This window comes from Oncorhynchus nerka, linkage group LG8 (assembly GCF_034236695.1).
Source record: "Oncorhynchus nerka isolate Pitt River linkage group LG8, Oner_Uvic_2.0, whole genome shotgun sequence".
Taxonomy (NCBI): domain Eukaryota; kingdom Metazoa; phylum Chordata; class Actinopteri; order Salmoniformes; family Salmonidae; genus Oncorhynchus; species Oncorhynchus nerka.
The window spans coordinates 27,206,688-27,221,715 of record NC_088403.1 but is presented as its reverse complement, the minus strand read 5'-3'; the positions used below and the strand labels follow the sequence as shown (position 1 = coordinate 27,221,715).

The window sequence follows — 15,028 nt, the reverse complement described above, 5'->3', positions numbered from 1 at the left end:
ATGGGCACCCTTACAATTAACACATACCACTACTTTTCCCAATGCTACACATTCCTTTGTCTCATGCCCTTCTGCACACTTCTCACACATAGGAACCTCCCTCCTACACACTGCTGCAACATGCCCATAAGCTTGACACCTGTAACAACGTAATGTATTTGGCACAGAAGCTAGTACAGGATAACTTACAGTGGGGCAAAAAAGTATTTAGTCAGCCACCAATTGTGCAAGTTCTCCCACTTAAAAAGATGAGAGAGGCCTTTAATTTTCATCATAGGTAAACTTCAACTATGACAGATAAAATGAGAAAAAACAATCCAGAAAATCACATTGTAGGAATTTTAATGAATTTATTTGCAAATTATGGTGGAAAATAAGTATTTGGTCAATAACAAACAAGCAAGATTTCTGGCTCTCACAGACCTGTAACTTCTTCTTTAAGAGGCTCCTCTGTCCTCCACTCGTTACCTGTATTAATGGCACCTGTTTGAACTTGTTATCAATATAAAAGACACCTGTCCACAACCTCAAACAGTCACACTCCAAACTCCACTATGGCCAAGACCAAAGAGCTGTCAAAGGACACCAGAAACAAAATTGTAGACCTGCACCAGGCTGGGAAGACTGAATCTACAATAGGTAAGCAGCTTGGTTTGAAGAAATCAACTGTGGGAGCAATTACCGTAATATCCGGACTATAAGCCGCTAATTTTTTCCCACACTTTGAACCTCGCGGTTTATACAATGACGCGGCTAATTTATGGATTTTTCCCGCTTTCATAAGATTCATGCCGCCAAAGAAACTGAGCACCGTCACATAATGTGACATAAATCGAGCACGCTCAAACTTCCCATCATTCTGATTACGGTAGTCATTTTGTCACCCTCATCATGGCAAAGACACGGAGAAATGCATATGATGCAGCTTTCAAGTTGAAGGCGATCGATCTGGCTGTTGGAAAAGGAAATAGAGCTGCTGACAGCGTGGAGCATTGTCAAAAAAATCCACTATCATCAATGGGTTTCGAAAGGCTGGACTGCTGCGTGTTGAAGAGGGAAGCGATCCAACATCGGATGAAGCAATTCTGAGGCTATTCAACTCCGACACCGAAGGAGATGACTTCAGTGGTTTCAGTGCACAGGAGGAGGAAGATAGTGACCAATGACTTTCTTGGTAGGCTACTGTTTACTGCTATTTTTTCATTTATTTTTTACAAGCCGTGTTTCGTTTAAAGGCTGTGTAAAGTTCATTTGTTTCAATGTACCGGTAGACCCCTGCGGCTTATAGACATGTGTGGCTTATTTATGTACAAAATACATATTTTAAAAAAATTCAGTGGGTGCGGTTTATATTCAGGTGCGCTTAATAGTCCAGAAATTACGGTATTAGGAAATGGAAGACATACAAGACCACTGATAATCTCCCTCGATCTGGGGCTCTACGCAAGATCTCACCCAGTGTGGTCAAAAGGATCACAAGAACGGTGAGCAAAAATCCCAGAACCACACGGGGGGACCTAGTGAATGACCTGCAGAGAGCTGGGAGCAAAGTAACAAAGTCTACCATCAGTAACACACTATGCCGCCAGGGACTCAAATCCTGCAGTGCCAGACGTGTCCCCCTGCTTAAGCCAGTACATGTCCAGGCCCGTCTGAAGTTTGCTAGAGAGCATTTGGATGATCCAGAAGAAGATTGGGAGAATGTCAGATGAAACCAAAATATAACTTTTTGGTAAAATCTCAACTCGTTGTGTTTGGAGGACAAAGAATGCTGAGTTGCATCCAAAGAACACCATACCTACTGTGAAGCATGGGGGGTGGAAACATCATGCTTTGGGGCTGTTTTTCTGCAAAGGGACCAGGACGACTGATCCGTGTAAAGGAAAGAATGAATGGGGCCATGTATCGTGAGATTTTGAGTGAAAACCTCCTTCCCTCAGCAAGGGCATTGAAGATGAAACGTGGCTGGGTCTTTCAGCATGACAATGATCCCAAACACACCGCCCGGGCAACGAAGGAGTGGCTTCGTAAGAAGCATTTCAAGGTCCTGGAGTGGCCTAGCCAGTCTCCAGATCTCAACCCCATAGAAAATCTTTGGAGGGAGTTGAAAGTCCGTGTTGCCCAGCAACAGCCCCAAAACATCACTGCTCTAGAGGAGATCTGGATGGAGGAATGGGCCAAAATACCAGCAACAGTGTGTGAAAACCGTGTGAAGACTTACAGAAAACGTTTGACCTCTGTCATTGCCAACAAAGGGTATAGAACAAAGTATTGAGATCAACTTTTGTTATTGACCAAATACTTATTTTCCACCATCATTTGCAAATAAATTCATTAAATATCCTACAATGTGATTTTCTGTTTTTTTTTCTAATTTTGTCTGTCCTAGTTGAAGTGTACCTATGATAAATTACAGGCCTCTCATCTTTTTAAGTGGGAGAACTTGCACAATTGGTGGCTGACTAAATACCTTTTTTGCCCCACTGTATATATCCTAACATCACTTTGTCGGGCAAAGACTCAACATCAAAAATTTAAAAAACAGACAATGACTCCTCCGTTTCACCACTCACGCCGCCCTGTATGCGTCACACCAAACGACGAGCATCACAAACACCGGGAATCTTCCACTTCAGTTGGTCAACTTTTACATTTACTGCTACCCCAGTAATCACTCCTTTCAATGGCACCCTTTTCTTGAGAGCAAAACAATTTACATTTCTTGCCCCAATTCGTTTTAAAGCGGAGCGCCTTCTCCCTCTGACCAGTGTTAGAGTTTCGTAAATTCGAATCTGGTATCGGGATAAATATGACAATGAGTCACCGATTTGTATACTATTTTTTTCTTTATTAGCTAAGCAATAAGTGGTAAATGCAATTTTCGTACATACGGGCTCTCTGTCCCACCTCGCAGGGCAAAACAGAGAACTGACTTGTTCCTGACAAAGATATTATAATATACCCAGATGACAGTAGTAGTTCCTGCTTCCGAGCGGCCTGTCAGAGTAGAGACTGAGCGTGGTTTAAACTCACCCAGCCTATCGTTGATTTGTTGTCGTATGAGCTGGTACCAGCCCCCGGGCGCTCCAGTTGATAGATGTAACTTGCTGTGTCGAGTATCTATGCGCTCATTCCCTAGATACCGTTATCACATATCTGGTTTCTGTTATTGTTAAGTTTGAGTTTAACAAAAACAGTCTGTGGTTTGCTACACTACGTTCTGTATGTGTCCGTTTTTATGTTATTCTGTATTTTTCCATCATGAGAAAGTCCCATGGCCCTGACACTTTTAACAATGTTTCAAGTCAGCTATGTTGCATAACACATACATACATCCACACAAGCCAACAGCAGATAATATTCAATCACATATGGTAACGGGCTATAGTGCATAACACAGAAACCTCATACCAGCAGAAACAAACAATTATCACAAGACCACTTCTGGTTACCTTCACCGATTCCACAGCACCCAACTCTGTTTTCATCCACCCTGAAATAACAAATGGATCAGCCAAATACTTCACTCCTACTGTCAGACTCATCTTTAAGCCTCGGCTCCGAGAACTTCCCCACACCTAACACATCCAATACTTCAACGTCATTCACTTCCATTTCTCCTCAACTTACGCTTTCTACCATTCTTCTTTAACAAACCATCTCCCTTTTCCCCACCATTTTTAACAGACTCAAGCTTTCTCTAAGTATACATCTCCTTATACTACACTTCTCCTGACATACAGTGCCTTGCGAAAGTATTCGGCCCCCTTGAACTTTGCGACCTTTTGCCACATTTCAGGCTTCAAACATAAAGATATAAAACTGTATTTTTTTGTGAAGAATCAACAAGTGGGACACAATCATGAAGTGGAACGACATTTATTGGATATTTCAAACTTTTTTTAACAAATCAAAAACTGAAAAATTGCGTGTGCAAAATTATTCAGCCCCTTTACTTTCAGTGCAGCAAACTCTCTCCAGAAGTTCAGTGAGGATCTCTGAATGATCCAATGTTGACCTAAATGACTAATGATGATAAATACAATCCACCTGTGTGTAATCAAGTCTCCGTATAAATGCACCTGCACTGTGATAGTCTCAGAGGTCCGTTAAAAGCGCAGAGAGCATCATGAAGAACAAGGAACACACCAGGCAGGTCCGAGATACTGTTGTGAAGAAGTTTAAAGCCGGATTTGGATACAAAAAGATTTCCCAAGCTTTAAACATCCCAAGAAGCACTGTGCAAGCGATAATATTGAAATGGAAGGAGTATCAGACCACTGCAAATCTACCAAGACCTGGCCGTCCCTCTAAACTTTCAGCTCATACAAGGAGAAGACTGATCAGAGATGCAGCCAAGAGGCCCATGATCACTCTGGATGAACTGCAGAGATCTACAGCTGAGGTGGGAGACTCTGTCCATAGGACAACAATCAGTCGTATATTGCACAAATCTGGCCTTTATGGAAGAGTGGCAAGAAGAAAGCCATTTCTTAAAGATATCCATAAAAAGTGTTGTTTAAAGTTTGCCACAAGCCACCTGGGAGACACACCAAACATGTGGAAGAAGGTGCTCTGGTCAGATGAACCCAAAATTGAACTTTTTGGCAACAATGCAAAACGTTATGTTTGGCGTAAAAGCAACACAGCTCATCACCCTGAACACACCATCCCCACTGTCAAACATGGTGGTGGCAGCATCATGGTTTGGGCCTGCTTTTCTTCAGCAGGGACAGGGAAGATGGTTAAAATTGATGGGAAGATGGATGGAGCCAAATACAGGACCATTCTGGAAGAAAACCTGATGGAGTCTGCAAAAGACCTGAGACTGGGACAGAGATTTGTCTTCCAACAAGACAATGATCCAAAACATAAAGCAAATGGAATGGTTCTAAAATAAACATATCCAGGTGTTAGAATGGCCAAGTCAAAGTCCAGACCTGAATCCAATCGAGAATCTGTGGAAAGAACTGAAAACTGCTGTTCACAAATGCTCTCCATCCAACCTCACTGAGCTCGAGCTGTTTTGCGAGGAATGGGAAAAAATTTCAGTCTCTCGATGTGCAAAACTGATAGAGACATACCCCAAACTTACAGCTGTAATCGCAGCAAAAGGTGGCGCTACAAAGTATTAACTTAAGGGGGCTGAATAATTTTGCACACCCATTTTTTTCAGTTTTTGATTTGTTAAAAAAGTTTGAAATATCCAATAAATGTCGTTCCACTTCATGATTGTGTCCCACTTGTTGTTGATTCTTCACAAAAAAATACAGTTTTATATCTTTATGTTTGAAGCCTGAAATGTGGCAAAAGGTCGCAAAGTTCAAGGGGGCCGAATACTTTCGCAAGGCACTGTACATATTGTAACGACCCTTGGTTTTTAAGCGAGTTATCGACTCTGCCACTCGAGTATGTTTTTGCGGCACAGTCGATAGCACGATGGACTTCGGCCTCGAAGATCGAGGGTTCGAGACCTGCTCCCTGTCTGTTTCATTACAATATTGTTTTTGCCTTCACAAAGGAAGCCATTTAACCGAATGTCACAACTCCATACAATCAGCACGAACTCCTCGGGATGTAGCGCTCATCTTATAAAGCAGCTGCTTCATCTTGATGTTCTTCTTTATCAAAAGCTACCGCGGCGCTTTTCCATTTCAAATGAGCGCGCTTTTCCAAACACCATCGACAGTCTCCCTTCATCCGACTCCCCCTTTGACAACATCTCCCCGCAGCCATTGCGTTTTCTTCTATACCGAACGTGCACACACTCAATGTCACTTGCCAATGCATGGAGTAATGTGCATCAATAAACCTTGTAATTATATTACAAAAAGCGAAGCTAGCAGCAATGTTGTTGCAGACATTAATTGAATCGTTCACCTCTGGCTTACAAGGTCAAATTAGTTTTATACTGGATATTCTGTTTTCTCTTGTCAATAGCTATTGATCAAGCATGCCGTGACTATGAAAATGGTATATTCTGAATCGGCATGGGTGGATATAAAAAAAGGTGTGGGTTTTTCTCCATATATATATATATATATATATATATATGCTTTTTTTTAAATACAGTATATCATTATCATAGTCATGGCACACTGTGTAAGAGCTATTGAAGTACGAATATCCAATATTAAACTAATTTGAGCTCGACCTGGTTTACCACGTGATTTGAAAAACAAAGAATGACCTCTCGTAGCTAGGCTGTGCTTGTTCCTAGAAGCAAAAGTGGTTATTTTAGAAACACTTTCCATGCAATGGATCAAAATAAACCGCAAGAAGAGGACTATGGATATAACCTATTCCCGGAGAGGAATTCGGGAAAGTTCCAAAAGGGATCGATAGCAGAAAGCTTGTTCACTTTCAATCACAAATGTCAGGTCATGCTACAATTCGCAATGGAAACAAGTAAGCTAACAGGCTAGTAAGCTGATATGTCTGTCATCCTCCAAAATATATCGCATGGCAATAGTTAGCTAGATTGCCGTGTAACCATTGATGCCGTGTTTACATTTGTCATATACGTCATAGCCATGTTTCTAGCAAGCTTAGCTAGCTATCGTTGAACAGTAGACTGTCATGAGTAAGTTAGTTAGCTATACGCTAACTGTTGAATGACCTGATTGCTGTCATGGTGCAGGACCGATTAGGCCTAATCTCATTCGATCTCCCTTTCAGGTCCATATGCAAAGCTTCTCCTTGGAGCCATGAAAAGCTCAGGATGGTAAGTGTCAGCCAGCCACAATCATCATCAATCACAACTCAACACAGCTGTCAGCTGCCATAATTCTTCTTCCTCCTATCAGTTTTGGCAGAATAGACACTGTAATGCATATTGCTGCCTTTCTCAGGCTGGAGTGTGAAAAACACAATGATCTAAATACCCTAGGTACAAGCCAGTGGAATAAAGAAACCACAACAGCTATTTTGCTCTGCCTGTCATTTGAGGCCAAAATAATTACAAGCGAAAATGTGGTTCCACCTAACTCAGTCAGCTCACAGAAAAATATCACCCTATCCTCAGCATACTGTCTGCTATAACAGAACATGCTTCACAGTAGTACAGTCTCTACCTCCCCACATTCCTCACACTTGCCATCTGGTGTTTCTCCACTAACAATAACCCACTTCCCAATCCACAATGCCCCAACCTCCGCCTCGTCAACAGAACCCTATCCCTCCTTTCCCTCCCCAGATACCTACTGCCTTTCCTCACATAATTCTGGATAGAGAAAAACTGCCTACCCTGCTCCTCTCCTCTCCCACTCATGATGCTCCTACATTCCATCCCCCCTAATGGGACCACCACATCTCCCTCCTCAAAGCGGCCTTTGCCACCATATTGGCTGCCTCATTTCCTCCTACCACAACATGAGTTGGGACCCACAGAAAACCTACCCTTTCTGTCCCACCTTATAAAGTGCCATCATCAGCTCTATTATAATTTCTGGGCGTGCCTTTTGAATTCCCTTCTCTCAGTGCAACCAGGCTAGCTGCAGAGTCTGAACACAAAATTACAGTTTATACCCCACTTCTTCCACCCATCTCTGCTGAAATGCTAGCACTAGTGTAGGCATTTCAGCAGAGAAGACAAACTCCATCAGACAGCCGCCTCCCCTGATGTATCCGAAACCGGGGAACATGTATCCCAAACTCTGCTCTCCCACTGCCTGGATCCTTTGATCCATCTGTGAAGATGTGCAAGTAGGGACCCCAGGCCAATGGCAGATGGGCCTCAACCACCAGAGAAGGCTCTCTACAGTCCTTATCCCTAATTACATCAAGAATGGTCACGTCAACATCAGGCTCTGGCAACAGCCACAGAGGAACACACTGCCAGCAGACAGGGACCCCCACTTCCAGACCTCCCATTCCCGACTCCACCCCCAATTCCTGCACTTGGGTCACATAGCTTGGCCTACCTCTTCTCACTCCAGTTCCATCTCCTCCCCGTTCCCATGCCTCTCCTAACAGACACCTTGCAGGGTGAGATGATACATGCCCCTGCACTTTCATCCTATAGCACATGGCCAGCTTAGCTTGTTGCAACCTCCCCCATTTCAATCAACAATGCCGGGATAGAGGTAGTTTGAAATGCCCTACAGCACAACCACAGCGCAATTGCCTGTACCACATCCAACATCTGCAGTGTTGTAGCTGCCGCCAAACCAAATTCCATGCTCCCATAGTCCAGCACTGAGCGGATCATTGCTTGGTAAATAATTTGCATGGAGTCCCACTTACCAGAGCATGTTGTATGCCTTTTCAATGTCCAGAAACACCGCCACCTCTCCCTCCTTGTTGGCCAGCACCTTCTTTATATCACAGTCCAGTGCTAGCACTGAGTCCATAGCACACTGTCCTAACCTAAATCTGCTCTGGTATGAGGAAAACATAAATGTACTCTCAAACATATGTACTAATCTGTCTGTGACCATTCTTTCCTTTAGTTAACACAGTACAGAGGTCAATGCTATGGGTCTGTATGAACCCGGGTGTGATGCTTCTTTTCCCGGTTTTACAATTGGCACCACTATGGCATGTTTCCACACTGCTGCTAAGGCCCCCTCTTCCCATACTGTATTCATTAATGCCAGTACCTCCTCCAGTACCAAATCATCCAGGTGTTTAAGTTGCTCGTAGCATAGCCCGTCCATTCCTGGGGCTGTGTGTCCTCCTTGTATCACCCGGCGCAGGTCATTCATTGTAAAAATGTAAAAAACACATTGTTCGGGTGTAACTGCCATAATGCTTCGATAGCTGCCATGACACTGATTTATTGTACACTGAACAAAAATACACTGCTCAAAAAAATAAAGGGAACACTTAAACAACACAATGTAACTCCAAGTCAATCACACTTCTGTGAAATCAAACTGTCCACTTAGGAATCAACACTGATTGACAATACATTTCACATGCTGTTGTGCAAATGGAATAGACAACAGGTGGAAATTATAGGCATTTAGCAAGACACCCCCAATAAAGGAGTGGTTCTGCAGGTGGAGACCACAGACCACTTCTCAGTTCCTATGCTTCCTGGCTGATGTTTTGGTCACTTTTGAATGCTGGCGGTGCTTTCACTCTAGTGGTAGCATGAGACGGAGTCTACAACCCACACAAGTGGCTCAGGTAGTGCAGCTCATCCAGGATGGGACATCAATGCGAGCTGTGGCAAGAAGGTTTGCTGTGTCTGTCAGCGTAGTGTCCAGAGCATGGAGGCGCTACCAGGAGACAGGCCAGTACATCAGGAGACGTGGAGGAGGCCGTAGGAGGGCAACAACCCAGCAGCAGGACCGCTACCTCCGCCTTTGTGCAAGGAGGAGCACTGCCAGAGCCCTGCAAAATGACCTCCAGCAGGCCACAAATGTGCATGTGTCAACTCAAACGGTCAGAAACAGACTCCATGAGTTGATCATTATGATTTCCATTGATAATTTTTGTGTGATTTTGTTGTCAGCACATTCAACTGTGTAAAGAAAAAAGTATTTAATAAGAATATTTCATTAATTCAGATCTAGGATGTGTTATTTTAGTTAAATCTAGAATTGGCTTCCTATTTCGCAAACAAAGCATCCTTCACTCATGCTGCCAAACATACCCTTGTAAAACTGACCATCCTACCAATCCTCGACTTTGGCGATGTCATTTACAAAATAGCCTCAAATACCCTACTCAACAAATTGGATGCAGTCTATCACAGTGCAATCCGTTTTGTCACCAAAGCCCCATATACTACCCACCATTGCGACCTGTACGCTCTCGTTGGCTGGCCCTCGCTTCATACTCGTCGCCAAACCCACTGGCTCCATGTCATCTACAAGACCCTGCTAGGTAAAGTCCCCCCTTATCTCAGCTCGCTGGTCACCATAGCATCTCCCACCTGTAGCACACGCTCCAGCAGGTATATCTCTCTAGTCACCCCCAAAACCAATTCTTTCTTTGGCCGCCTCTCCTTCCAGTTCTCTGCTGCCAATGACTGGAACGAACTACAAAAATCTCTGGAACTGGAAACACTTATCTCCCTCACTAGCTTTAAGCACCAACTGTCAGAGCAGCTCACAGATTACTGCACCTGTACATAACCCACCTATAATTTAGCCCAAACAACTACCTCTTTCCCAACTGTATTTAATTAATTTATTTATTTTGCTCCTTTGCACCCCATTTATTTTTATTTCTACTTTGCACATTCTTCCATTGCAAAACTACCATTCCAGTGTTTTACTTGCTATATTGTATTTACTTTGCCACCATGGCCTTTTTTTGCCTTTACCTCCCTTCTCACCTCATTTGCTCACATTGTATATAGACTTGTTTATACTGTATTATTGACTGTATGTTTGTTTTACTCCATGTGTAGCTCTGTGTCGTTGTATCTGTCGAACTGCTTTGCTTTATCTTGGCCAGGTCACAATTGTAAATGAGAACTTGTTCTCAACTTGCCTACCTGGTTAAATAAAGGTGAAATAAACAAACAAAATAACAATTTTAGTGTTCCCTTTATTTTTTTGAGCGGTGTATAAACACAACATGTAACGATTTTACTGAGTTACAGTTCATTTAAGGAACACAGTCAATGCATTCATTAGGCCCTAATCTATAAATTTCACATGACTGGGAATACAGATATGCATGCATCTGTTGGTCACAGATACATTAAAAATACATTTTTAAAAAAGTAGGGGCGTGGATCAAAAAACTAGTCAGTATCTGGTGTGACCACCATTTTCCTCATGCAGCGCGACATCTCCTTTGCATAGAGTTGATCAGATTGTGGAATGTTGTCCCACTCCTCTTCAATGGCTGTGCGAAGTTGCTGGGTATTTGCGAGAACTGGAGCACTCTGTTGTGCACGTCAATCCAGAGCATCCAAACATGCTCAATGGGCGTCATGTTTGGTGAGTATACAGGCCATGGAAGAACTGGGACATTTTCAGCTTCCAGGAATTGTGTATAGATCCTTGCGACATGGGGCCATGCATTATCATGCTTAAACATGAGGTGATGGCAGCGGATAAATGGCATAACATTGGGTGTCAGGATCTTGTCACGGTATCTCTGTGCATTCAAATTGCCATCGATAAAATGCAATTGTGTTCGTTGTCTGTAGTTTCTCTGCCCATACCATAACCCCATCACCACCATGGGGCACTCTGTTTACAACGTTGACATCAGCAAACCGCTCGCCCACACGGCGCTATACACGCTGTCTGCCATCTGCAGGCAGATGAGTTTCCCTGAGATGGTTTCTGACAGTTTGTGCAGAAATTCTTTGGTTGTGCAAAACCCCAGTTTTGTCAGCTGTTCAGGTGGCTGGTCTCTGACGTTCCCGCAGGTGAAGATGCCGGATGTGGAGGTCCTGGGCTAACGTGGTTACACATGGTCTGCGGTTGTGAGGCCAGTTGGACGTAATGCCAAATTCTCTGAAAAGACAGTTTATGGTGGAGAAATTAACATTTTATTCTCTGGCAACAGCACTGGTTGACATTCCTGCGGTCAACACCGCCAATTGCACGCTGCCTCAACTTAAGACATCTCTTGCATTGTGTTGTGTGACAAAACTGCACATTTTAGTGGCCCTTCATTGTCCCCAGCACAAGGTGCACCTGTGTACACAATCCTTGTCTCCTCCCATTCATTTACACCAGTGGTATTCAAACGTTTTCAATGGAGACTGCATTTCTTTCGGCAGAATTTTTGAGGACCCCATTTCTTCCCCCCAAGAAAATTCAGATGAACAAATAACCTTAAATTCATTGCATTTTCATCTCTTATCAAAATGAAAATAAACCAACAAATACATTTACCTAAAATTGTATCTTTCAAATGATCTTTCTCCAAAATGTTTGTAAATTGTCCCATACAATAATCTGTCCTCTTAATATTTGTATTCATTATTTATTTATTCATTTTTAATTGGCGACCACACTGTAGTTCCCTAGTGGGGTCGCGACCCCAACTTTGAATACCACTGATCTACACTGATGTGGATTTAAGTGACATCAAAAAAGGATCATAGCTTTCACTTGGTCAATTTGTAATGGAAAGAGCAGGTGTTCCTAATATTTTGTGTACTCACTATGTAACACGGGTGTCAAACTCATTCTATGGAGTGCCGAGTGTCTGTTTTTTTTCCTTTCATTTAAAATCTAGACAATCAGGTGAGGAGAGTTCCTTACTAATTACTGACCTTAATTCATCAGTCAAGTACAGGGGTTGAGTGGAATCCACAGACACTCGGCCCTCCGTGGAATGAGTTTGACATGTGATGTAATAGCTATATCATGCCGTTATAATGTTAGTTTTTTTTTTTCATGCTAATGTACATTTGACATTATGCCACCACTTTGAAGTATTATCCTGTCTCTTCAGTGCAGTGTACAAAGATAGACATTTCTCCTGTGAAGACTGTGATGGGACTGTCAGTGGTGGTTTTGATGCAACATCATCACAAGTAAGACAGCTAGAACCGTTACCTTTGTGTACAGGTTCACATGCTACACTGTGTACTTTGTATCACATCTGTAAGATACCATTCTCTTCCCCCCCCACTCTCAATTCTAGATTGTTTTGTGTCAGAATAATATTCACCAGCAGTCCCACATGAACCGAGTGGTTACACATGAGCTCATCCATGCCTTTGACCACTGCCGGGCGCATGTGGATTGGTTTAACAACTTCAAGCACTTGGCCTGCTCAGAGGTGAGACCAAGAGATAAACGTGCATGTTATGGGCATTGTGTTTGTGCTCAGTTTTAATTGTGTTTTAAAGGAAGATATGTTCATTGTTTTGGCTCTTATTTTTCAGATTCGAGCAGCCAATCTCAGTGGGGATTGCTCCTTCCACAATGAAGTATCCAGGTTCAACTTTGGCCTCAAGAAGCACCATCAGGTAATATCTGGAGATAATGTGAATTCACTGCAAACACAATTACATTCTTGTATGTATTTCAGTCAACTAGTATCCTTCATGGCATAGCATATCATGATTTTCCCATCGTGTGAATTGGTATGTCTTAATTGACAACTGGTTTAGTTGAAACTGTAGTTGAATGTAATGGCAAGTATAGCACTGCCTTTTTCAGTGCTTAGCGATTAACAAGAAGTGTTTATGATGGCCAATATTCACATGAAGAACTCCCTATCTAACCCATACACTACTACCTATCAGGAATGTGTTCGGGGACGTGCCTTGCGCTCCATCCTTGCTGTTAGGAAGGTGAGCCGAGAGGAGGCAGAGAAAGTGGTGGACGAGGTATTCGATACCTGCTTCAATGACCACGCCCCCTTTGGCCGCATCCCACATGACAAGAAGGATGCCAATTTTGCCTACAGAGATTTTGAGAACCGAGATCGGTATTACGCAAACCTTTAATGTGTTATTACATGCACAAATGAATTTTAATTTAATTTCCATGGGTGCTATTGTGAGGATCCTTGCAGAAAGCTGGGCAACCTACCACTGCCCTCAGCAGAATGACTGTGTCAAAAATGGTATGAAATTACCTCCTGAAGGGAAATATTCAGAGGTCTTTATCTCTGTCATTTAAATAAATCAAATTATATAATAAATTATATGTTTTTATGGCACACTTTTGTGGACTCTAATGCTATAACTAAAGAATATGATGGAGAGGTTTCCTTTTGGACATTGATAAATGTGGCCCAAATATTATTTTTGTCATCCTTTTAGAGGTTCCAAAGTTTGGTGTTTATGTAGGGAATATGATGCCTGTAAAACTTATTTCAAGACTGAAAGGTGGGGACAGATTTCCAAGGGGGACTGTCCACCCCTCTACTCTGCCATGTAACTGAACTGGGAGTTCACTGTAAAAAGATTTTATTGTACTGTACTGACTAAGTTGAAATAAATATTTGATTATTATGAATAATATGATATTGAGCCTTGATTATTATTGCATTAGCATTTATGAATTGACAAAGACGTTTCAAAAACGAATTCTACAAAGTGCTCAGTTAATACCCAATTTACATTAAACAGACACAGTATTCCCTGAAGACGGTATGAAAGCATGCATTAGTCCATGTTAGCATCATTCCTTCATCCATCAGATGAGCAAATCATTTCTTGAACAAGTTGGACAAGTGATGTTTACTTCTCAAGACCTTCATATCCAGTGCCTTCTGAACGTATACACACCCTTTGACTTTTTCCACATTTTGTTGTGTTACAAAGTAGGATTAAAATGTGTAAAAATATGAAAAATAAAATATTACATATGTATTTATTAACCCTTTGAGTCAATACATATTAGAATGACCTTTGCCAGCGATGACAGCTGTGAGTCTTTCTGGGTGAAAGACGCTGCATGTTCAATCTGCATTGGCCGTGCAGAATTTATGGTGATGTGGACTCTGCAGAATCAGGGATTTCATACTTGTGCTTCACCGAGCAGCTCTGAGCTGTTGTCAAGGAAGTGAGTTTGTGTTTATACAGGACCTCCTGCCCTCACCTACTGTCAACCAATCATGTAAATGCAGAGCTAAACGGAGCCCTCAGTATTGATTTTGCCTCCGCAATTGTGTCACACAAGCCATACTGCGCCTCCGGCCACATCTTTGGATTAAGCCCGAATTGTCCCTAAATCTCAAATAAGAGTTTCGCATACTTGGATAACACAATATTTGCACATCCGTCTTTTGAAAATTAATCAAGCTCTGTCAAGTTGGATGTTCATCATTGCAAGACAGTCATTTAAGTCTTGACATAGATTTTCAAGCCGATTTAAGTCAACACTATACTAGGGCACATAAGAACATTCAATGTCATCTTGGTAAGCATCTCCAGTGTCTGTTGGAAAGCTGACGGAACCAGGTGTTCCTCTTGGGTTTTGCCTGTGCTTAGCTTTATCCAGTTTTCTTTTTTTTTTTAATTACTCCCTTGTCCTTGCAAATGGCAAGTATGCCAATAACATGATGCAGCCACCACCATGCTTGAACATATGAAGAGTGGTAATCAGTGATGTGTTGTGTTGGATTTGCCTGAAACATAACGCTTTGTATT

The 15,028-nt window shown here is 42.4% G+C and overlaps 1 protein-coding gene across 1 annotated transcript; it reads left to right on the top strand.

Annotated features, from left to right (window-relative positions):
• Nucleotides 1-6,149: 6,149 nt before the first annotated feature.
• On the top strand, nucleotides 6,150-13,897 carry LOC115107046 (mitochondrial inner membrane protease ATP23 homolog). The gene is made up of 6 exons (XM_029630408.2): nucleotides 6,150-6,408; nucleotides 6,679-6,724; nucleotides 12,376-12,457; nucleotides 12,568-12,705; nucleotides 12,812-12,895; nucleotides 13,175-13,897. The coding sequence occupies exons 1-6, from the start codon at nucleotides 6,258-6,260 to the stop codon at nucleotides 13,376-13,378; spliced, it is 705 nt and encodes a 234-aa protein (XP_029486268.1). The 5' UTR covers nucleotides 6,150-6,257; the 3' UTR covers nucleotides 13,379-13,897.
• Nucleotides 13,898-15,028: the final 1,131 nt, after the last annotated feature.